The sequence below is a fragment of the Fistularia commersonii genome, chromosome 13 (assembly GCF_037954325.1).
Source record: "Fistularia commersonii isolate RoL2024-O1a breed Wild chromosome 13, RoL_Fcom_v1.0, whole genome shotgun sequence".
NCBI lineage: Eukaryota > Metazoa > Chordata > Actinopteri > Syngnathiformes > Fistulariidae > Fistularia > Fistularia commersonii.
In genome coordinates, this window is record NC_141296.1 from 5,990,801 (window position 1) to 6,016,073 (window position 25,273).

General features: G+C 39.8%; 3 protein-coding genes across 6 annotated transcripts in view; all 3 read left to right on the forward strand.

Moving 5' to 3' along the window:
* The first annotated feature begins 740 nt into the window (after positions 1 to 740).
* LOC147227729 (uncharacterized) lies at positions 741 to 12,200 on the forward strand. Of its 4 annotated transcripts, XM_086158662.1 has the most exons (9): positions 741 to 1,203; positions 1,284 to 1,546; positions 3,313 to 3,556; positions 3,677 to 5,249; positions 7,578 to 7,606; positions 7,956 to 8,084; positions 8,676 to 8,742; positions 8,866 to 8,973; positions 10,005 to 12,200. In XM_086158662.1, exons 3-9 carry the CDS (start codon positions 3,441 to 3,443, stop codon positions 10,608 to 10,610), a joined length of 2,628 nt encoding a protein of 875 aa, XP_086014788.1. In that variant the 5' UTR covers positions 741 to 1,203; positions 1,284 to 1,546; positions 3,313 to 3,440; the 3' UTR covers positions 10,611 to 12,200. The 4 variants fall into 4 exon arrangements, with proteins under 4 accessions (XP_086014788.1, XP_086014789.1, XP_086014787.1 ...); XM_086158663.1 differs by having other exon boundaries at positions 741 to 1,546; XM_086158661.1 differs by lacking the exons at positions 741 to 1,203; positions 1,284 to 1,546 and having other exon boundaries at positions 3,082 to 3,556.
* A 1,264-nt stretch (positions 12,201 to 13,464) lies between these two features.
* Positions 13,465 to 18,635, forward strand: rom1b (retinal outer segment membrane protein 1b). Its single transcript, XM_086158630.1, has 6 exons — positions 13,465 to 13,982; positions 14,083 to 14,290; positions 15,184 to 15,426; positions 15,833 to 16,020; positions 16,501 to 16,747; positions 17,860 to 18,635. Exons 2-6 carry the CDS (start codon positions 14,141 to 14,143, stop codon positions 18,127 to 18,129), a joined length of 1,098 nt encoding a protein of 365 aa, XP_086014756.1. The 5' UTR covers positions 13,465 to 13,982; positions 14,083 to 14,140; the 3' UTR covers positions 18,130 to 18,635.
* A 1,229-nt stretch (positions 18,636 to 19,864) lies between these two features.
* ccdc88b (coiled-coil and HOOK domain protein 88B) overlaps positions 19,865 to 25,273 on the forward strand; it is a 38,902-nt gene continuing 33,493 nt past the window's right edge. The window contains exons 1-3 of the mRNA XM_086158629.1: positions 19,865 to 20,159; positions 21,300 to 21,439; positions 22,462 to 22,570. Of these exons, the coding sequence (XP_086014755.1) occupies positions 20,100 to 20,159; positions 21,300 to 21,439; positions 22,462 to 22,570 (309 nt within the window). The 5' untranslated portion in view covers positions 19,865 to 20,099. The remainder of the gene's footprint in view (positions 20,160 to 21,299; positions 21,440 to 22,461; positions 22,571 to 25,273) is intronic.

The window sequence follows — 25,273 nt, forward strand, 5'->3', positions numbered from 1 at the left end:
CAGCTGCCTTATTTGGACTGACTGACGATTGCAACATGAGAAAACGCCTTTTCGAGTCGAAGCACGTTTGACCCTGTCTCATTGAAATGCTATAATAACGGACATTCGACATTTTAAACACGTCGGCAAAAAACAAAACGTTATTAAATACCGTGACCGACTCTCTGTTTGATGCGGGGCATCGAAGCTGCACTTCCCTCAAAAAAAACCCTAAAAATCGGGAAAACGACTGACTGGTGTAAATCTACATACGCCCCTTAGATTTTTAAAAATGGCAAATACAAAAAGGTCTGATCAGGGATACCGATTTGGTTGCGATAATATATTGAAGCTAAATCGAGTCTTGGCTAGCATCGCCTTACGAAAAGGCTCGTTGGCGATATATTTAGAAATATAAATTGCGAAAATCGAGCTAGATATTAAAATAGACTGTCGTCGCGTCGAGTAAACTAGTCTTAAAGTAGACGAGAATAAAGAAAACAGGCTTTGTTTCACCTGTTACGGCCAGGACGTGCGATTCGTAGCAATGCCGTGTACTAACTCAGCAGCGTCACTTTTCCAATATATACGCTCAGAGTGACGCGGTCCCAGAACAGCAAGGCTTCTTCCGCCCCAAAAGTAGTCCCAACCTTCCACGACAAAAACTTTGGATTTTCACAATGGACGCGGAATAACCGCGACCAAATCACACATATCCCATTAAAATCAAAAAAATACTTGAAAATAGTGGTCTGAGGATTTCGATTGATTGTTCATAGAAATTGTCACGTAATGACACGAGGGTGGTGACAATCCGCGATCTTGAAGTCACAGACTAGTCAACATAACTCCGTTAAAGCGATTTATAAGCACATCATGACACATTCGAAGCGAGAAAATCGCCATAAAGAAAACAAAATTGAATCAATTGGGGAACATTTTGAAACAAAACAGCTGACGTCACATTAGCTGTGCGCGGATTAATCTTGGTTTATTTCTGTACCCCGAACCGGATCAAACCAGAATGCGGTGGAAATGCCGGATCTCATTCCCCATTTTCACTGCATTTGATGATACACGAACTGCGGGCCGACGAACAAAAGAAAAAAAGAGACAGCTCATCTAATTTTGGCCTTGGTGGTATTTTTTTCGACGTTTTTCAGTGTCATTTTAGAGTATAACCTCGAATTTTACATGAACACACGCAGGGGTGGTGTATATTTGGTCAGTTTCACACCTAAAGCAGATCTTGTCTGATATATTTATCTTAAACCGAATTATCCCGTTGTTTCCGTCCTGTCTAGAGGGTGTACGTGACTGGACCAGAAATGTCCAGAAACTTTCACTGCCGGTCTGCGTACCAGTGACAGGGTGGAAAATTACCAGCTCCGTGTCCTTCAGTTATCTGCGTTCACCAGCAGGTGGAGCAGTGGAAATGAAGCTTCTGTCACGTCTACCGATCAGAGAACGAAAAGATACACAAAATCCATGACCCCCATCCCATCCTCCCATCAGGCCTTTAACAACTATGACAGCAGCCTGAACAGGTCCTTCCTGATCAGCTTACGTAAGTCTTCTCATCATCTCGCTTATTGATCATGCAGAACTGGGTGTTGTCCTCCGGGTTTCAGTCCAACAACCACAAAGGATCGATCTTTGGAGCTTCCAACAGGATACAATCGATCCACACAACATGCCCAGGAAGACTGCATTCACGTGTTAACGCGACAAACAAAGGCCTTTGTTTTGTATCGGGATGTTCAAGACTTGGGGGGGGATTTACCTGGTTTAAAAAGCCACTATGTTCATTTAACTATGTAAAATAAACATTCAAACATTACTTTATTTGCTCTTATTGCATACAAATGCATATCTTTACAGGCAGTGGGCACAAGAATCCTGGTATTGCACTAATGTCATTATACTTGTCTTTATAAAATATAATGCATTTGAATCGAAAAAGATGGGATAACTGTTCCTGAACTGAGACTGCAAGTGCTAAAATACTGTTGTCACAATTCTATGTACATGGACATGTGTGCATATTTATATATATTAGGAATATGTATGAAAAAAGACTGATCAAAGTGATGAAAGAATTTAATGATAGTCGTATTGAAGGTATACTTTTGTGTTGTTTATTTGAAACTTGCCATTTGCAGATTAATATGAAAGCTGTGTGAGGGATCTTAATTTGCAAGCTTAGAAAAGACAATTCTGATATTCATAATATCCTTGTTCATCCTGTGATCAGATGATGAATCTAATTTATTTTTTCATGTTATTATGTATTTGATGATTGATATTACTCTTATCTTTATACCTTTGCGGCTTTATGCATAGGTGACTTTTCACCCAAAAACTGTTATGATAATCATTTTTTTCACCATTGTGAGATGATGAAAGGCACATTCTATTCTATTATATTCTATCCTATTCTATTCTATTCTATTCTATTCTATTCTATTTTTAATTAAATTAAATTTTCTATTTTTTTTATTGAAAGTCTTTCCACAAAACTTCAGTCAAACATCATATCATAAAGTGTAAATTTGCATTGGCTATGGCACACTGAGATACATACAGGAAAATATTTGCAGAGAATGGGTGTTGAACATGTATGCCCATGTAGTACATCACTCTGATATTAGGATGCATCACTCAATAGTAAATGTGATTAGTGAGGCACCAGCCAAATGGTACCAGGAAACTTTTAAATCAATGGAGTGACCGTGGGAAGTACAATGGCTTTGGTTAATGTTTTTTTTTTTTTTTTTTTTCTGTGCATAAGTAGTAATAGCATTGGAAATAAACTTAAAATAATGCAACATTAGATTGGGGGATTGGAAGTTCAATGGTGAAAACATTGGGGCAAACCCTTTATGTTCACATAACATCAGTAGGTTAATCGAACTATGCAATGGATTGTCTTCCACATGGGTAAGTCCAATATCTCCTGTATGAGGACAAAGGTCTTGCTATTTGAGCCGGTCCAATGAGCTCTTAGCTGTTACATCAGGCATGATGTAAAATTAAGGCACCGAGGATGTCACACATGCCCACTTTCAAGCCGGGTTTCTATTTGGGAGTCATATGCTGAGAGGGACAGACCTATTCATGTATGTATGTAGATGCTTGGATATTTGTCCATTTCTGGAAAAGGTATATTCATAGATTTTGCGGATTCAACTCTTTGTTAGTTAGTTCAGCACACTTTTTCATTATAAGATCTATTTTGCAATGTCAGAATGGTTGCAAAAGGCATACCGCTTTCTGGTATGATGAAATGATTTTTGCAAATGCCTTTTGAGAAGCTGTTGTTTCTTTATGTAGATAAAGATTGCCAGTGAGACTTCAGATCTGAACAGCTGAGTACCAACACGGCTCACCATCTGCACTCTCATTATAGTCAACCTAAGCAGGACGGCATTTTTAGGCTACCACCGGGGAAGAGAGAAGTAATGGAGAAGTTTTTTAAACCTGTTCACAGCCATTCTGCCCCAGACAAGATCAAGCTACAGAAGCATCACCTGCATCATCATCATCCTCACCACCATCAAGACCTGCAGTCACAAAGGTACAGTTGTTCATTTTGGTCATGTTTTTGGAGTGAGGAATTAGACTGTATTTTAATTTAATATTTATTGGTCCAAATGTACAAATAAATTCATGTCCCTGTTTCATTATCATGGTATAGGTATACATTGCTTGATGATGCTGACAAAATTACAAATGAAAGCCAAGGGCACCTCCAATATCAACACTACCACCACGACAGTCAGAATCACCACCCTAATCATCAGTTCCACAGCAATGAAGAGGATGAAATCCTATTCAATCACAGCACTCCTGTAACTCTGTCATGGGCATCTTCCTCTTCACTATCTTCTTCATCTTCTGGTTCCACGTCTTCCTCTTGGTACACAGAAGCTAGAGCAAACAACCCTTTCTGTCTTCGTAACGCTGAGCGGCCACAACATTCACTGTCCTGCTCCAACATCCCAGATGTACACAGGTGTTTCCGGGAAGATGAAAGCAGCGAGCCAGTAGTTTTTGCCACCATCAAGCATGGCAGAAATGGCAGTGTTTGTGCTTCCCCAAAACAGCCAGGGAAGCACATGTTTTCTCCCCTTGACAGAGGTCACAGCAGGAGTGAGGAAGGACTTCTGCAAGGTAATGACGATGAAGATGGAGAACAGTACAGAACACCGAATTTTGGACCCTTGTATAAGACTGCCAGTTTGAATCAAAGTCTCACTTTCAGTGAGGAGGACATTCTGCTAGGTGTGTCCAGGGGCCCAAAGAGAGCAGTGTCTTCTAGTCAGCTTCCCAGCAAAGGGATCCTGAAGAACAAGGAGGCTAATCCAGACATCCGCAGGGCAAAATCCATGGAGGTACTGTCCCCACGAGTTGCTAAAAAAAGAGAAGACCCTAATGGACAGAATGTAAAAAGGATGAATCAAGAAGAGATTGAGCAAGCCAGAGCAAACTTTGTGGAAGGAAAGTTACAGTTCTCAGCATTCCTGGATGAGATAACAAAGCAGGTGATAAGTCCATCTGAGCTTGTTATATTAGGCGTGAAGAATAAAACTGCAGGCAAACCATGCACCCCAGCCCAAACACCTGGGGAAGTGAAGCCTCAGCTTCCTCCAAAAAAATATTTGGCAAGCTCTTGTGATGAAAGGGAGCCAATCCCAAAGCAGCACAACAGGAAACATAAAACGGGTCACAGCAGCTCTGGAGGGCAAACAGACTCCTCCAACACTGATAAGCTGATGTCATATGCAGCTCGGAGCCATCAAGGTAGTCCCCCGCCTCATCATAACCCTGGCTCCTCAAGCCAAGATAGTCACCGTGGAAAGAGCCGCAAGGACAAGAGGCTGTCACTGCCAGGAGGTTACGTGTCAGGAGGTAAAGATGGGAGGTGTTGCCCCCAACAGACTGATGGAACCAGCACTAGCTCTGAACCCAGGAGGCCTAGACATTGGCACCACCGCAAGCAACAGACCCCTGCCTCCAACAGCCCAAATACCCCAAAACTCCCGCAGCCCCAGCCACTGCGGTTGCACCCCAGTCCTGGGCAACGGGGACTCAAAAACTTGCCCCCTGACTCAGCTAACAGTACAGGAGCAGGCCTTGGATCTGAGTCTTCATCCAGTAAATCCGATTCATCGAGGGCAAGAGATGCACCGTCCACATCTCCTAGTCACAGCTCAGAGCACAGTGGCCAACACCATTCACACCATGTGGGTAACACTAGAAAACAAAGGGTGAGTTTTCCAGTATTTTTGTTTGTTTAATGTATGGATACTAATGGAGCATTTTATAAACAAGTGGTGGAAATATCTTGATTCATTTTAGAAAAAGCAAAAAACATTGAACATTTTCATCATATACCAGACTGTATCCAGGTTTCCTCTAGATGAGTGAGAGGCTGACAGAGGAAGAATCAAAAAGCCAGATGATAAGAAACTTAGATACTGAACAAAAAACACCAAGGAATGTTTTCCCACCTGCTTGTGCTGCAATTTATCTATCTAGATCATTTATTGTCACCAATTTTATATGATTTATTTCTCTTAACTGAGGTGACTCCACTTTAGGTTGCTCATGACAAAGTATTTGGATGATCTTGGTGCCATTTTGCTCTCCAGCTGTTACATTGAGCTGTTCTTTAAGCACCATATATTCCATTCAGTCCCCGTGGAGTAGAGAAAGTGCACATATCTGCAGGAAATATCTCCAAAATTCTGCAGCTCAGAAAATCATTGACAGGATAGATACATAGCACAAAATAAAACAGGAAAAGGATTCTACTCTGGCTCTTGGGTAAAACTGTCTCCTCAAAATAAGTGGGAAAATAACCAATGGATTTCAACAATATGTGAAAGCTAAACATTAGTGCTTAAAAAATCAAGGTCTGAGCATTTATGGGACAGATTAGAATGTCATGGTATTTTCTGTATAAATAAGCCATAAGTACATTGTATGCACTTGCTGTAACACCAGCGAGCAAAATGTTCATTTGTTAAGTTCCTGAAAGTATGATGCTGCGCTGCAGAGAAGGGTTATCTGCATAAGGAGAAGAGGATGAGCAAAATCAAGAATGATGCTGTTCCCTTGCAGAGGCGTTCTAGCTGAGTCACTGTGTGGGATGTGTTCAGTTCTATGCACAGCAAGCTGAGTCATACCACGGCAATGCAGCAAATGGCCGACAGCACTGAGCTACGAGGGGCAAATGTCTTTTACATTTTGATCAATTCAAATGAACTCAAATCTTAATATCTCAATTGTGTTCTATGAATAAAACATCTCAGCTGACATTAGAAAATATGCGTTCATAGAGGCCTATGTCTGTTGGACTAGCAAACGACAGCTTTCAAGTAGCTCTTACACACTGCAAGTATCTGCCCAGGCTTATTCCATAACGGGCATGCAAAATAACACAGTGTTGGATAGCATTGACTTTTGTGTGGTTTTCTCTGACTGTTTTGTCTGGGTTAATGCTCCGGAGAGCCACAGAAATACAAGGTTCAGTTTCACGGGTCTGATTGTGATTCTGGTTCCTGTAAACTCCTTTGGCCTCTGGTCATATTGTCATTAATGGACTGACAACGGATCACTGGCCCAGTCAGTCTTATGCATCAAGCTCCATCCTTTGCAATGAATAATCAAATGTGCTTTAAAAAAATCAGATGGAGGTTCATCATAATCATTCTCTTGATCAGTTTGTCATGGAGCAGTTCACCCCTGAAACTAGTGCTATTTATATTTTATAGATACATTCTGTCTGCATTAAAAAAAGAGGCAGACACCTGTATTGCAGATAAAGCTAAAATTCAGCAGCAAACACATACACAAGAGGAAATGTGCTTTTTCTGATTTTGGTATGAACCTGCACTGCATCTCGGTTATACAAAGACCAAAACATGTGTGACGACTGTGTCATCAATGTTGCACATGACTCTCACTGCAGGAACTGGAACACAATTCAACCCTTTATTTAAATTCCCCTTTTGGGGGATTATTATAGGAAAGCCAACTCCCACAGTTCAGTTCACATATCCCTTTTAATCAACTGACATTGTGCAGAATTTATTATTTTCATATTCAATAGACAACACAAAAATAGTGTTTTCTTAACAGGAAGTTATACTAGCAGAGAATAATCTACATTTTTGGCAAATAACAGTCACCAAAAAGACCCCTTTATTCCCATTGATATAAATTCCTATTTTTTACTTTTTTTGTGTGTGTATCAAACACATATTCATCTTAGCACGCCCTAATTTGTTTATGCTGTCACCAGTATCCCGATTTGTTTTTAATAATTGCGCAGTCACATTCGTCAGTTTGTCACCTTTTGCATTTGCATTCACCTTGTGGTGAAACTCATGGAAATGTTTTCCACATTTCATCAAACGTGTTGGTGCATTCTTAACCCAGTGAGTGGAAAATCTTCTGATGTAATGTTGGTACGCTGAACAGTTCGGACATTTTTGTAATGGTGCTCTGTATGCAATGTCGGCTGGACACTGTGATCATATCCTAATTCTCACTGACTGCATTGTTTATGGTCTTGTTTAACCACCTTCTAGGACACGCTGCCTGATGTGGACCATCTTCAGTAAGTACTCACTGTGTCTTCCTACCTCAGTTTTGTGCAATGGCTTCTTTGTACTGCATTGATATCATGGGTTGCCTTCCTTGTGGTAGATCCCTTACAAAAAATATAATTAAAAGCTAAAAAACTCAGTTATAGAACTTAAGTTTTTATGATATAATCAATAATAGTAATAGTTTTTTTTTAGCTGTGTTCACAGTTCTGTCTGTGTTTGCATGACTCAAGAGCTTAGCAAGGGTCTAGTTTTTAATCGTTGCTGAAGATTGCCTCCCGCAAAGCCCCCACTGTGTAAGAAAAATGAAACCACACTATTGAATAAATGAAATTAACCTCATCAACCCTTTGTACTCAGGGCACTACAGGAGGAAAACTCAGATCTTCACCAGAACTTGCTGCAAACGGTAGTCTGCATCGAGAGCCTTGAGACTGAATTACAGAGAACCAGGGATGAGCTGTGCAGTGTAAAGGAAAAGTATAAAAGGTTTGAGAACGATTTGGAAAAAAAAACCTTCAAATGGACTGGATAGATTAAGATCCAAAGATGTATACACACAGATATATGCTGACTTACCACATGTAATGCAATACAAATGGGACAACGCCAGAATGCAATAGCAGAATGTTGTTTGTACTCTCAAACTAATTCCATTCGCCTCATAGCCTCTGCTGATCAATCAAAATTCATCACGTCCATTACATAATGGCCCCTATGGATTAATCGATCTATGGAACTTACAGGCTCACAGTACAGCACACACGACCTGACTAAATCTCTGTTGACTTTTGAGTCAGTAGCTCCATGCACCTGTCCAGACTCTCACAACTCATGACTGATTGTCTTGTTTTGTGCACAGCTGCTTGGCCACCAGCTGCCTGGCTGACACATACCAGCCATTCTGCAGCAAGAATGACTGTCACACCAGACTGAGCTCTGTTTTGCTGTCAGTTGTTTGACATTTGGTTGGGCATTTTTAGATTGCACAATCTGACCCACAATTACATTGAGGGATGGACTATGGTATAGTTGTGAGTCTATATAATATAATAATATATATATATTTTTGTCTTTCAGCCTCTTGGACACCCACACTGGGACCAAGCATGCCAATAGCTTGCTGGGAGAGCACCTTCATATTGCGGTGAGACACCATGCAAAGCATGGCTAATGACAACAACATCTAATTTTGTATCTGATAATCATTCTCACCTCACTTGCACACACACACACCCACACGCACACACACACACTTCTCCCCCTACAGTCAGAGAGTCTCAGCAGCGAAAGGAAGTACCTGCTGCACCGTGTGTCCCAGTTGGGTTCAGAGCTGGAGGAAGCACACAGAACAATTGCCTTACTCGAGAACATAAATGTGAGTAGACTCCCATCTAGTGGACATTTTTCATAATTACTGATGAACTTTGTAGCCTTGGTGTCCAAACGTTTTACGAAGAGGGTCAGAAGGGCGACCATTCAGTCTGGCATTCCTTGAACCATTAATATTAAATGTAAATGAACTATTTCATGATTTTTTTTAATACAAATGGCATACTTTTAATGTCTTAACACAGAACACAAATATATATATATATTTTTTTTATAAAAATCACTCTGCCTTTCATATTTGAATGCCACATAAAATGAGGAAAAAGTCTATCTTTCAGAATGATAAAACATATCTAGATTCATCTGAAACATTACATATAATTCACTATTAAATGCTTACTATGAACTTCTAAATTCAAAACATGTGAACAGGAAAGTAACACTAACAGTGATATTATTCAGAAGTACATAACACTGAGGCCCATATGAATCATTGTATTACTCGTTATCAAAAAGGAGAAATGCAGTGTTTTTCATTATTTCAATTTTAGACTCAGATCAAAAATACGAAATAGAAAAATGGGCTGCCGGACCGAATTACAATTTATTATCGATTTTATGACAGAGGCTGCGGGCTGGTGTAAATTTGAACACAAGGCGGATTTTGCCCGATTTTGGACATGCCTGAGTTATAGCTATGATTACATAAGATCACATATGCCTATATTTTCTCACATAATACAATGCATTCTAAATCATGTTGACCTGGAATCGTAATACATTTTAGAATAACAACGGCTTAGAGCCGCCGTGTTGAGCTGCATATGTGATGATAGGGAAATCTCTTTCTGCATGGATGCTTTATGTCCTCTGTGAACTCAAATACTTATCCAAACTTATAAAATGTAAGTTGAATTTAAACATGATCACAATAGCAATTGTAAAAGAGTACTTCAAAATGGGGGATCAGAGTTTGATAAAAAAAAAAAAAAAAAAACAAAAAAAAACCCACAATTTTAAACATTTTTTTCTATTGTTGTGAATTGTTTGACCTGATGTGTCATGTATTCACCTCAGGTACCATTACTGATAAAGGAATTATTGGAGAAGCACTTCGATTCAGCTGTACAGAAGTTGCTTACATCTGGTCCAAGTAGTCTGTCTGCTGCTTCTCCACAGGACGACCAACAACTCGGCTCCCTAAAAGCCGATGAAGACACACATGATTGGTTGAAAACATCGGAGCCAGTTGCGCAGACAGTTCCAGCTTTTGTGCCATTTAAACAAAGCGTGGAGACAAAAGGAAATGAAGCATCTAGCTGCAGCCCACTTTTTTCTGTGGCTGACATCAGCACGGCCATCTATGAGAAAATTGCAACCAGTAACATTGCCAGACCACAACCTCTCTATTCCCATGACCAACAGCCAACCACCCAGGGCACAAACTACACTGACACTCTTCCAAACTGCCAGCAAGTCCAACGTGGGGACAACCTGCATGACAAAGGAGATTTGAAAGTAATGCTTATGGAGGAGGATGTGACCGCTATGTCAGCCCAGCAGATCCTGAATGGTTTTATAGAGCAGCTGCAGGCTTATAAGGGGGCCAGTAGAGGAAAGGAGCAGCCAGCCGGCCACGATTGGGCGGGAGGAGCACATCAAACAGACAAAGCGGCAGACTGACAACGGCTTTACTAAAAAAAAAAAAAAAAAAAGGATGATAAACGCTTGGCCTGATGGCATGATAATCTCAGCTGTGCCTGTATGCATCATTGCATTCAACCACACATTTTCAACATCGTGTTTTGGTGAAACTGAAAATCTTAGGGGGTGGGGAGCATTAGTCATAAATTATAATTTATTTGGTTGGGCAATGTTGCCTTTTTGCTCACAATCTTTCCTCCAGCAGATTGAGGTGATGCTGCCATTGTTTTTTTTTTATCTTAAAAGCGACTTGTAAAGTGATGGAAATGCATCTCTGGTGAAATGTCAAAGGCCTGAAAACAAAACTATTAATTCTTGTGATTTAATAGTTTTGAATCACTCCCATCAAATAACATGGTAACTAAATGAGAGGGGGTATTATGGGGGTATTTTCCTAATGGAAAATGAATAGCGTTATGTGTAAAGTAAACTGTACATGAGTAGAATATATTATACTTGGATTTAAATGGAGAGATTTGTGTACGTATTACGATTCTGTGCATATGATGTGTATGCCATACAAAATGTAATTCAAGCCCACCCCAGCTTTTATTCTACATTCTTTATATGTTTTTTTTTTTTTTTGAGAAATTAAAACAACTTAGGAGAGTGCATCAATTGGAAATTTAAAATATCAGAAGCAGCATTTAAAAATCTCTCAGAAGATTTAGAAAATAAAGCATCTACATACCCAGAGATATCACATATATACTAAACTAATGGAATATACGTTTTCTCAAAAAAGTCTAATTTTAAATGAGATGTGCACAGGGATGTTCAAACCCTGTGTGTAGCTTCTTATGTAAATATGTGATAGTACATGTTTAAATATATCTTAGATTAAAATTGATACTTATTACATTTTGTCATATATAGACACACACGCACACGCACGTGCACACAAATATATATAATCAGAGATACCTCTTAGCTATGACCATATTTTGAATAGTGAGAATTGATACACATGTATAGGGCTGAATTGTATATACACTATAAATATATATGATCTAGTTCTTGAGTGGTAGACAAGCGGTCAGTGTAAACTGTTGTATCCTTTGTGTTCGGATGTCTTTGATTGTTGTTAATAATGTTGTTATCCACTGTGCTATTGCGTTTTATTGTTATTATTTTTCTCCACACATTTTTTTCTTTTGTCTTTCACAATTGTAACAAATTAGACTGCTGGACAAAAAAAAAGTACAAAAGGTTAGATGAGGTTTGTATATGTGCATGCAGGCATCGTTTTGTAGAGCAGGTAAGACGAAAAAGGTTTCAGCCTAACTCGAGCTGTCATAAAGACTTATCATAACTATCTAATCCTATTGATCCAGTTGTACCAGCCTCCCTCTCTGAATCATGGACTGAACAGAAGTGCACTGGCACAGTGTTTACCTCCACCAAGGCAATAAAAAATAAAAATACTGTCCCACAGTGTTTGATTAGCATGTCTAAGTTCACCACATTCTAATAATGTTTTCATACACCGATGTCAGTGAGACAAACAAACGAGAGTTTGATATACTTCGTTTTTTTAAGTGTTTTTGAAAAAAGGATATTCTTATAAAATCCAGCCAACATCTACATTTCTTACTACAGTCATCATTAAGAAATATACATATGTAAAAAATTTTCCTCACCACTGTAACAGACATACATTTAATTATTTCCCTTTTTAACCTTTTATCATGTTGATGCGGCAAAAATCTAAATAATATGCTGAATCGTCTGTGCACATAAGTTCAGTGAAATTCTGTGCAGTGTTTATGTGAAACTCAGCTATTCACTAATGAGTTTAAGATGATCTTGACATCAGATATTCAGCTGTCTGTGTCACTGGGTATAGGACTTCAATTCATTTCTCCGAGTAATAAAAAAAACAACATGAGATGAATTGGAACTAAAACTGACACAAATATCAGTCAAGTGCATGTAAAACACCACATGGAAGCAATATGGTTCCCCTGATCTTGGAAAGTTGCCATAGGGGTGACAGTTGCCTTGTTTCTTCTCAGTTGAGGGTTCAGCAGAGACTGATCACTCAAAGGCTTTTAGTACCAAAACCACAGTTTGTCATATTGTAAGACACAAGAGACTGGGGAATGAGAGGTTCAGAATAAATTATGTGTTTAGGCTGCAAATATTTGTGGGTGAACAAATTTGTTGAATAGTTTCCCTTGAAGAACACACAGCGAGAGCGATATTTTAGGGGTGAAGATAAACGCTAAGAAGTATGCACAGAACACAGTTTGTGTTCTCCCACTTTGCTTGTGATAAAACCGACTCTTGTCATCTCTCCAAAAAGACATGCTGTTAATAAAAGAGAGAGAGACAAGATATAACCTTATCTGTCATTGAAAGTCTTTCTAAAATCCAATAGGTCCTCTTTTGATCCATCTAATCCTGCAGTTTCAATACATTCAGTCTTGAGTGTATAAATCTACAAATAGATAAACAGAGCTCAAAATTACCCCCATTGTAGGGGTAATTATACTCTATTACTCGTGCCTATCGAGTAAAACAGGCATGTTGAATATCTAAACTTGACAAACGTAATTGTGCATTTTTCCTCGAACCCCAGAAAATACCTCAATCTAGTCAGTATGCTGTTCTTTCATATTCATTTTTGCCACCAAGGCACCCAAATCACCACAAGTGTGTGCAGATAGGTGTCAGGTAAGTTCACCTGTTTCAACAGACCAACTGGTCCTCCCACTCTGCACGTCAATCAGAAGAAGTTTGCTGATCAGACACTGGCCTGCTTTCCCATTGGCCCTTGGATCATAATAGGATCCTAGGGACTCTGATGGGGGATTACAGGTCCAAACTCTTGTCTTTGGCCAGTCTCTGTGTCCTCCAACCATGGGTGAGGTGGTTTAGGGGGGCACCACACATGCACTGACCCAGAGGGGTGCCACCAAAGAACAACATCTGGTCAAGAGGAGGAAATCAGTGGTTTCATCTTGAGAAGGGGGTGCTACAGCTGACTGGAGGAGAAAAAACTGTCATCGCCAACAAGAGGAATATTTCTTTTCTTCAATTTTTTTTTCTTGCCACTTTTTTTTTTTTTCAAAAATTTTCAAACATTCTTTTCATTAAATTAAAAAAATTTGAATATTATTTTCGGGGCAAATTCGTCATCCGAGTGAATTTGCGGTTTTGGATCAGATAACCGTGTCCTTTCTCATCTGACGGATCTACCTGCTTATCCCCTTCACCTGGAACAAATTAGATGAGCTCAACTTGCTAATAACTCATTACCAACAACAAGAACAGGATCCGCTTTGATCGCTGGATTACTTCACACAGTTTTGCAGGATCATAAAAAACTATCTCCTAAAGATAGTTCAGGTTTGTTACTTTTTAATGCTGCCGGCCACATCTGGAGAGCTGGTATTGTTGAGCACAATTCACTCAATCCCCACCTGTTGCTCTTTTTTTTTTCCTTTAGCTTCCTTCTGGTCCACCTTCTTCTTGTGTTTAATTGGATCGGTGCATAATAGTGAGCCATGGTGCTCTTGAAGATGAAGTTCACCCAGCAACGGCGGGTTCGTCTCGCTCAGGGCCTCTGGCTGTTGTCTTGGCTGGCGGCGATGAGCGGGGCCTTTATCTTTTGTCTGGGGGTTTACCTGAAGACAGAGATGCTTCGCAGGGCAGAGGTAGAGAGTGACACACACACACACACACACACACACACACACACGTACACATACACACAGACGCAGAACACAAAAAAAACCCAAATCATGAGTTCATGTGATATGAGTGAATTACTTTTTCAGTCTGGAATTTTGTCCTCTGTTACTTACTTAAATTCATACTGGGCATAAAAAACAGCACACACACACACACACACACACTTATGTACACATGCACGCGCAGTTAGTTAGTGACATACCGCTTCATTCATTGTACTCGAATGGACAATTTAAGAAGGCTTTAGAATTTTTTTCCGTCATCGGCTAGAACTCAGAATGAGGTAAATCAAAATGACGTGACCAGTTAGGTGAAGGTCATGAGGTCAGCGCAATCAGTCAGCTTGATTGATCACCAATTGACTCAGAGCGGTTGGAAGCATTGATCATTTGTAGATAACACAGGAAAGCTGCAGGCATTGCTTTCAGATATTAATTGATCTCCAATGTGAGAGCGGGTGCCGTAATCTCTTTGTTGTGAAGCAAAGTGATATTGATTGGGTGTTAAACAGGCCAGGCTGCCATTCAGGTAACACTAACAGGAAGTCAAACACTCATTAAAATGAGTGACACATTCCTTAATCTAAAGCATTGAAATTATAAGAATTTTAATCCGCTGTCATACTTGTACCAATTATATAAATTGGCCAATTTGCTCATAAATTAGTTGCCATGCATTAATATTGATTTTATATTATATTTGTAAAAGAGCTAATGCAACTGTTATTCTGCTCAAACATGAAGGGTACATTTTAATGTTTTTTTTTTTTTTTTTTTAAAGTACTTTTGAGAGGAATTAAGTCTCCTGGTTAGCTGTGTTTGTAGAGATTGCAATCTTGTGTTCTTGACATCTTAAGGTGATGGACAACTCAGAGATCCATGTGGTGCCGAACATCCTGATGATGGTGGGTCTGGCCTCTATGGGCACTAACTGGGTGGCCACCAGAGTGTGCCAGGACTCTCTGGATGCAAGCCGCTTCCCACGCTGGAAGCTTCTCCTGCTGGCCTGGTTTGCGGTTGCGGCGCTCCTATGTTGTCTGCTGATCACTGTTGTGGTGCTCAGCTATGCTCTGCAGGGTCGTTTGGAGGAATCTCTGAAGGTGGGGTAACATCATACTAACCATGGGTAAACAGACATCGATCTTTTGAATTTTAAAAGTGTGAGTTTCGGTTTGGATGCTTGCAGACTTGACATCTCATTCATGCCGAAATCACTCTTGCTTTCCAAAAGCTGTTGCCCGGACCAAAAGAATATCACTGAGTAAAAGACTGAAAAAACAAGGTGGTAAAAGGAAAAAGATGAGATAACAAATCTTAGAAATGAAACAAACATTTTAAATATTTCTGTTTTCAAGAACTTGAGCAATAAATCTTAAAAGGAGGATTAAAAATATCACATGCCGGTGGTCAGTCTGTGTATCTTTATATTTCTACTTTTAGAAGTGCCTTTGACATGCAACACTTTGAACAAGGCTCTGTGTGTAAGTTTTCTATTTTCACTCTCAGGTGGGTTTGAGAAATGGCATCCGCTTTTATAAGGACACGGATGTTCCAGGACGCTGTTTTCAGAAAGAGACCATAGATCGTCTGCAGATGGAGTTTCGCTGCTGTGGAAACAACAACTTCAGGGACTGGTTTGAAGTCCAGTGGGTCAGCAACAGATACTTGGACTACACTTCTAAGGACGTCAAGGAGTGAGTGAATATGTGCTTGGAAGATTAGAGATGTGACGCTATGAATTAGAGACAGAGGAAATCAAGTCAACAAGACTTTTGAAGGTATAGACCTACTGTAAGCCAGGTGGGTGGGAGGGAGAAAAAAGTAGTTTGAGGTCTGGAAGAGTGACAGATATGCAGTCTTCATTTTTCAAAAGGTCAAACAGTATTTTATAGAGGACAGCAAAAGGGAGAGAAAATTGGCATGACTGCAGTGTAGAAGAGTTATTTTAAATGACATAGAAATAGATGTGGCCTTTACTTTAAGAGAAAATGACAGAAATGAGGGAATGGTTGGACATAAAAGTGTAAGGGTGGGGAAAATGGAATAAATGAAAAAGTCTGTGTAAAAAGGTTTATGATGCAAAAAAAAAAATCCTCTCAAATTCATTGTCTTTTTAATCACATCCCATTTACATTTATCATTCTCTTGTTCAATGTTCCTCCCGCCGCATTCAGCCGTATTCGAAGTAACGTGGACGGACGTTACCTGTTGGATGGAGTTCCTTTCAGCTGCTGTAACCCAGCCTCCCCACGCCCATGCCTGCAGTACCACCTGACAGACAACAGTGCCCACTACAATTACGAGTTCCAGTCGGAAGAGCTCAACCTGTACAGCCGCGGCTGCAGGCAGGCTCTGATTGACTACTACATGGAACTGATGAATTCCACTGGTCCCGGCGTCCTGTCAGTCATCTTAATACAGGTGGGTGACATGACAGTTACTCCCCTCTAATGCAAATAAAAGACAGTAAGTGATTCTGATGATTCTAATTAAAATTCACGAGTCTTCTTCTACTTGCTGTATTTGTCAGAAAATGGAAGACATTATTTTCTGCCTTGAAATGAAGCATTCACTTTTAATTATTTGCCAAATAACAGTTCTGATAATACTGCTCCTGCAAGAAGACTCACGGCTGGAACGGAACGTACATGTACAAGTTAATTCTTCACGATTAAAAAAAAACAGAATGATTCAAATTTTATCATGGAAGCTTCAGAAAAGTTGAGGTATATGTAAATAAAAATTCACAGATACTGTGGTTTCATTGGTACTACTTCAATAATTTTAGAATAAACTTCCTGGTGTTGACATTGTCATAATACATTACAAATTACATTACTTCTTCTTCAAAAAAAAACAAAACACCTTACTAGATACATACTCTTCTTGAGAGTAACTATACTGTGCCTTTTTAATTTTACAATTCCTTTTTTGTACTGTTGTTAGTTTGTCAAATAAATGACAAGTGAACATGTAAAATGAAAATATTTGTTTACAAGATAAACGCAACATTTATTTCAACTTTCAGATTAGAAAGGTATATGTTTATACTGACAATCAACAATCCTTACTTTTAATATTCTATTTGTGGGCCAACGTCTTATTTAATAGGAAACTTATCACATATTCATTTCCCTTATTCATTTAATTGACAATGACAAATTTAAAACAAGCTAACCGGAATTATCTTTCCGACCTTATATTAACAAGATTATGCTCATAGTTTGGAGCAGAAATACACATAGCTACAGTATTTGGCTGGGCAGCAGAGCTAAAAATGAATAAAGGTGCCTGTGTTACCATGTTTAAACGTGATAGCTTGTTTAACATAAGCTTGAATTGATTACCTTTTGAATAATCCATGAGCCCGAAGGTTGTTTTTATGTCGTTGTCTGTTTTCTTTTTTTTCACCGAATGCATTTAAATTCTGTCACTCAACAACTAATCAAACATTTCAACCATCACATGTTGACACACAAACACACACCTCAGCACGACACTAATTTAAGACCTTTTTGCATCTCTGTGTGAAGATGTCTGTGCTGTTCAGCCTGCGGTACCTGCAGACCTCGGTAGAAGGAGCCATGGCTCTGGAGGAGCCAGAGGGTGACAGTGAGGGTTACCTCTTGGAGAAAGGAGTCAAGCAAACCTTTGAGGACCTCAAAACCAAGGCCCTTCTGCTGCTCAAGATGGCTCAGGTTGATCCCACTGCTGCCGAAGGTTCCCCGGAGGATCCGGATGCGGACAAGGCTGCCGCTGACACAACCTCAGAGAAGGCTGGCACCCCGACTCCTGCCAGCTAGAGCTAAAAGAAGAAGGGATAGGGCGGGAGCGGGAGGTTGCATTTATTGTTTCCTGGTTATGTGAGTTGGCCGGTGGCTGGTAGAACACCTGTTGCCGATGATATGTTAGGCTTGTGGGACAAAGCAGCAACCGCAGCTCCCTTGCAGAAAACCAAAACAAGGCAATGCATAGGGAATCTTATCAGACCCTGAATATAAATGTCTCCTCTATGCAGGACCTTTTGAATGTGTGACCATCTGAGAAGTTGTTCAGGAGATGTCTGATACCTTTTTTTTTTTAATCTAGTGGCAAACACATTGACAAACAGGGGTGTAGCATATAAATATAGACTCATAATAAATCATTTTTAAATTTTGACATGTTTTGACATGATGCTTAAATATATCCCATGTACACTATATCATCCATTACATAATTCTAGATTTCTAAAATGAAATGAAATGCTTAGGAATACACTGGAATGTCAACATACGCAGCTTATTAAAGGTAGATGTTTTTAACTGCTTCGTAGTGTCTGCTTCCTTTTGTACAGTCAAAATAACAGAGGAAAATAACGCAATAACTGGTTATCAAAGTTCAGCAAGGAGAGTAGGATTAAGTGCGTCAGCTCGTGTGTATGTGTATGCGTGTGTGTGTGTGTGAGGATGTGTGTGTGTGTGTGTTTTTGGTGCCCTATATGAAGCTGTCATCTTGTCTATTCTGGTAGCTCAGAAACAATCTGATAATCCTGGAAGAGTTAATCCCAGAACTGCTGCACAAGCAGAGGCGGCACACATTCACTGCACACGGGAACACAATCACTCACAGCAGCACAATGATACGATAACAGTTGGGAGCAAAATGGCTTTTAAATGCAAAGTATTTTCCATGGTGGTCTATCCAGGCTATGGGCCACCCAATGCATGCTTCCTCTTGAATAAAACTCTCTCATAAACAAGGCCACTCTGTGGTTTCTTTATTTTCCTCTACAAACTCGCTTCTGATGGCTCCAAAAAGAAAATATATTTCCTTACAAAATGCCGTTAGCTGATAGAAGCAAGTCAAATGTTCTCCGTCAGGTTTTGTTCCAATTCATGGAAGGTGCTTCGCTCACTTGCGGCAAAACAAAGTGAACAATGAATTATACAGGCCCGCTATTAAAACCGAAAAAACAAAGAAAACAATTTTTCTTGCAGTATTTCTTAATTAGTTGGCGCTCCCTTCTCACAGCAAGACGGTTTCAGGTTCAGTTTCATGTATAGTTTGTTCCTCCAACCGTCTAAAAAGGATGCGGTATGTTACTTGAGACCAAACTGAATTTGCCCATAGGTTTGCATGAAAGAGTGCCAAGTGCATACAATGAATACATTTATATTTCCTTATTTATAATGCATGATTATCTCTTGAATATCAGTATTTTTCACCACTAGAGGTCACTAGTAAACAGTACATGAATGTCATACTGGTAACTGCACTCAAATACTTGGTGATTTCAAAGGTTCATCAGTATTTTTCCATATCGTTTTCCACCTGCTGAGCTGGGTGTTAGTTAAGATATGTTTTTTTTTTTTTAATTAATGATAAATACACTAACCTCTTAGAAAATTGATAATGTTATTTGTTCATTGTCCACCTGAGAGAATGTGGTCTGCATTGTTTTCTTCAACGCCAACAGACGAAAAAAGGAAAATAAGATTAAAACCAGACGACTCGTGCGTAGGTTTGAGGAGAGCGCGGAGAGGTGACGCCATGAAAATGCAACATGTGCATTTTGAAAATTCCGGTGTGGTTTTGCAATGAAACAAACTGACACCCAGTCATAGAGGAAGAGAAGGTGGTGGTGGAGGGAGGGGAAGGGCTGCAGACATGTCAAACTACTTCACTTGACTCACAATGGATTCTCTCTATACAATGTTTCATTATCTAAATAGGTTTGATTATATTTGGTAATTGGCCTGCTGTAGAGTTTCAAATCTCTGGTGGTACAACAATGGACGAGAGCATTATGGAGATAATAGAGGAATTCATGGAGAGTGCTCTGGCGCAGTGGGTATGTCATTTATCATTTATCACTTTCAGAAAGAGAAAAGGTCATAATTTCGACAGAGAGAAGAGAGGAAAAGCAGGCGGTTTGAGCAGAAACTGTGAATTGCCCCTGGTCAGAGCCTTTATCGGACTGGTCGATTCCACAATATATTAACTTAACATGCTCTGCATTGCTATCTATCGAGATAAATCCAAAAGAGATTGTTAAACGAAAAACAAAATGAAGGAAACACTGATGTGCTGCCAAACAAACACCTCACTTCTCTTTTTCTCAGTTTCTCTTGCCTTTTATTGCCCTTTTTTCCCTCAGTGTACTCACTTCCCTATCTCGAGGCAATTTCTCTATTAAAAACCGGATACCATATCTATGTTCCAAATGTTATACTTTTCCTGAGAACCGTAGAACCGACTGAAGATTTAGTCCATACACACCAGGCTGAAAGTCCAGCTGGGTTTCCCACTCGGGAACCATTTACCCCAATGGAAGATGACTTTTTTTTTTTTCTTTCAGTTGTGTTCAATGAGCAGAATTCATGATCTAATACACTATTACTATTGTACTGAGCCTTCCAGGGATATTTGCTGAACAGTCAGAGCTTTCCATGGAGAGCTTAGAGGTCGAGTTCAGCAGTGTGCCTGCAGCTGGCAGAGGTTTAGCATGTCCCTCAAGGGCGTGCAGTTATTCAGTGACACAGGAGCTTTCTGCCTCTTTCCCCTATGTGGAGGGACATTCATTCTGTATGGATTTACTCTCACTCAGGCTCAAGAGCTCCTCCAACTAGCCTTATCTGCTGAACAAATCAAGATTTTTCATCTGTTTACCAACAGTGCAGTTTTTAGAAGGCGCAGGTGGCAATAAAGCTCATTATATTGCAGTTTACATTGGCACAGCTCCTCCTAGCAGAGAGAGAGACCTTGGCTGCTGGCCGTTTTGGCCGCCTGTCACTGTGAAGTGCTTCCCAGTGGGAGTGCACTGATCCCACCTGTCCGGACAGGTGCGCTGGCCCAAGTGGCTTCCTGTTTGAAAGTCCTCTAACTCCACCATCCCCATTTTTTTTTTTTTTTTTGGTCTTCCTCATCTTTGTCCCAATCCTGCTGATCTTTTCGTCCACCGACAATTGTATCCCCACCCCTGCTTTCACAGGTCCAACTGTTTGAGAGGATGGTGGAACTGGAGATGGAAGTCCCGCGCTACATGGACGTAAATTCGGTTTCCCAGAGTGCCTCCGAACGGTATCGGAGACTAACCGACGGGATTTTCCTGAATGAGGTCATGAGGGTCATGTAAGACTGATTAAGATTTTCTCGCTCCGCCGCTCTGCAACCTTGCTTTGTAGGCAATAAAACGTGATCTGAGACAGGTAGTCTAACAGCTTATTGAATGAATCCGTCAGGATTTCTTCACAGTCAGTCTGCATTAACAATTAAAATAAGTTAAAAACTGTCTCGGGTGCACATTTTTGTGAAGAACTTACGCCTCAAGATCTAGAAAACTGTAACAGGCATAATCTAATGCAGACATTTGTCTTAATTAAGCTTCTAATACTAATTTTCAGTGTACCAAAAGACTAAAACAAAAAACAATGACAAGAAGACACGACACATTACGATATCTGCTATATGATCACATATTCCCAGTGATGCTAATCAATAATTGAAGACATATTTTACACTTAAAGTCTCAATTAATAAAATAGTAAAAAAAAATAAATATTTATAATGACAATGATAAATATTATTAAATGGAAACGTGTAAGCGTAACGGAAACAAATAATAAGCTGTCTGAGTCTTTCTGTCAAATATGCAGTAAATACTGGAAGATCATTATATTATTTATCACCCACATACACACCCACACGCACACATTTAATTCATGCTAATTTATTCATTTTCAGGCTCTATTATTTTTTTAATGTCTCAAATGAGCGATCCATTTATATTTATTACAAATAGCGAGTGAATGATGAAGCTGAATCTGCATACGTGCCACCCTGATAGCCCTCTCAGCCGAATGCCTTATCTCGTGTTCAAATTTGAGCAGATTGAACCCGTTTTTCTTTCAACTAGCAAGACGAGATCTCACACACAGTGGTCTTAAAGACAGCTGATTAATTTGGCCTGACTTAACCCCAGTTATTTCAACAAATAATTGCATGTGGATTCTTTCAGTCTGCTTCACAAGCTCATTAAAATTATATGAACTCCCCGCTTAAATGCTCCATGGCATAAAAGGTTTTATCCGGGCTTGTTTGATCAAGCTGCAGTAAATACTCTTCTATCTTTTTCTTGTCTGTGTTCATCCCAGAGACCCCAATCCCAAGGTGGAGACGCTGTATAACAGTCGAGGAGATGACCACATGGCGAGAATCCAGAACTTTTCTATTTTAAACCGACACCTGAGAGTCTTCTACCAGGTAGTGCGGGGTCACACAGAGCAGGGAAGAGGTCAAGGTGCCGAATTAGATCATCGGGAGGGAAATGAAGAGTGATGGGTTGCGGGGCAACAGAACACACAGATTTAAATCAAAGGTTCGGGTACTTCTTGTCCTAGAAGTTAGAGGCTATCCGATACCTTTATCGTCGAATGTATCTCGGATTTATGTTAAATATGAATGGGCCAAACAACTGGCATTCATAGAGTATGCGTGCCACTTTATGTTTCATCTACATAGAGAATGAAACATGAAATCGAGCTTCTTGTCTACATTAGACAAGAATGTAATAAGTAAGACAGAGATAATTCAAATATTATCTTGAAAAAAAGTCTAAATTTAGCATCAATGAATTATTATTTTGCAAGGGGAGGTGTTAGAATACAGTTCATTAATGAGAATTGCATGTCACAGCTAAAATAGGCCCATCTGTAACTTGCTATAAAGTACTAAAACCAGTATTTTTATATCAATGGAAGATCTAATTATTCAGTGTCTTGTTAGCAGCCTCGCTCTCTTCTGACACACTTGCACCAGGAGAACACAGTTTCATACATGGTTTTTCAAAAATCTTGTTGGCCAGAACCGGGATTAACATGAAATAAAAGAGAGGAATAGTGGTGAAGAAGAAAAGAAACACACTAGTTTTCAAGTAAATATTTGTGTGATAAAAGTCTAGGCCGTCCTCTCACATACTTCATGCTCATTGTTCATCTCAGTACCAAGACTGGACCTACAGCGTTTTTGTTTATGTTAACATGCTTCCTACCCATGACTTGCCTCAAACCAGGTATACGAGTAGGTCTCTTTCATTTTTTTTATGGAAATGTCTTTCTTCCTCCTCACCCACCGCTACAATTTCCGCTGTGGGAAACCAAACCGTATTGCCAGTAAGCGACCGCTGCGGTTCACTTGGCACGATTTAGTTTGAGGGCGAGAAGAGTAGTTTGGAGCTTGGCGGAGGAATGAACACAATCCTGATTCTGCATTGGCAAATGTTGTTGATTAAGCTTTGGATGGGAAGATTTATGTCATGCATGTTAAATATGAAGCCACAGCTGGCAGTTGGTTTGCCAAGATTGGCATAAAGACTGAAAACAGAGGGGACCAGGCAGCTTGGCTATGTTTCAGAACAACACAACCTTTCTTGCAGAATCTCAAATCCTCACTATACATTCTGTCTCACCTGATTCCTCCCTGCACAATAGAAATCTCAAACACTGAACGCTAAAGATGGAAAGAAATGGTGGCACGCTTGTGACAATATTTTCTCTCTTTCAAGGAAGTGGGTGTGTCCATTGGTGTGGTTTAAAAGTGAAGTGTTGTGATGTTTGTGGTCTTGTGCTTTTCTTGCCATTATTTGATTGTCCTAGTTTTGAGTTTAACTTAAGTGTTTTTATTATCATATAAACTCAATGGAATTTTTTTTTCCAGTATGATGAGCGAGGCATAGCTGAGCGGCGGAAAGCCAGGGTACGCACTCATTTAGAAATACCTTTCTCTGCATTGGCTTCCTCCTGATGTATTTTAGAAAAATACATCGCATTGGTCTGGTCACTCACAGAGGCATTTCTGGTTATAAAATGGCTTGATTTCAGAATAACCTGAAAACTGTCAGGTTATTATTTAAATGTTCTTTGTCAATGGCACAATTTAAGTTATCTTGATTTTTCAGGTGTTGTCAGCTGGTGATGTTTGATCTGTGGACTGTTGTGGTGATGATAAAAGATTTAAAAGGCCGATTCAGGTTTGACAGCATTAACTTTGGGAAAGACGACTTTGACGACTTGTTCTGATAGTCAATAGAAAGAAGCAGAAATATTCTAAAAGTGAAAATAAAGGTCAAACGGGGAGGGAGAGCTGTGGTTGTCAAAGAGGGAGGTGGCGAAAACCAAGGACCGGAAGGAGGATTACTGAAGAACTCAAATATTAATTTCAAAACATACGTTTTTCCAAGGAGACTGGAAAAGACATAAAATACGATGAAATAATTTTTTTTGACATTTAAAAGAAAAAGAAAGTAAAAGTTCCATCTGTTGCACCCCCCTTACATGTATCTACTTATTTATTTATTCATTCATTCATTTATCTATTTATCTATTTATCAAGTGCCGTTTGGGGATGACAGAAAGAAAGAGAACAAAATAATCTATCAAATAGCTCTGTGTATCATGAATTTTGCAGCGTGCTTTGTACGGCCCTGTTGCGTTTGAAGAAATGACACAATACTTTCCCCACAGGATGATTCACAGCCCTGCACTCTCAGTTAAGAAAACCTCCCCAAGTACCACCCCGTTGGATGGAACATGGAATTTCTGGCTTGTCACACAACATAAAAAAAAACACAAGTCTACACGGTTTCACTTCTTGAATTCTCAGCGAGTTACCAACGTTCGTTGAAAAACTCGGCGCAGCGCGTCGGACACGATGTTATAATTAGGAAGTGGTGTAGCTCTACATATCCAGCAGGTGCTTTCTCTCTAACTGGGTTGGTTCCACATTGGTCACAATAATTTTCTCCATTGGGATCTTTGTTATGGAGCTGTGTGCATAGTTATTGGAGTGTGTGAGAGTGACGCAATGACAGGAGAGTGGTGTGTGTAAACAATCTGCCGTGGGCAGTCGGGCAACGCTTAATTTTCTCTGCTGTGACTGAAACCCCGGTATCTTTGCTGGAATGAGAGC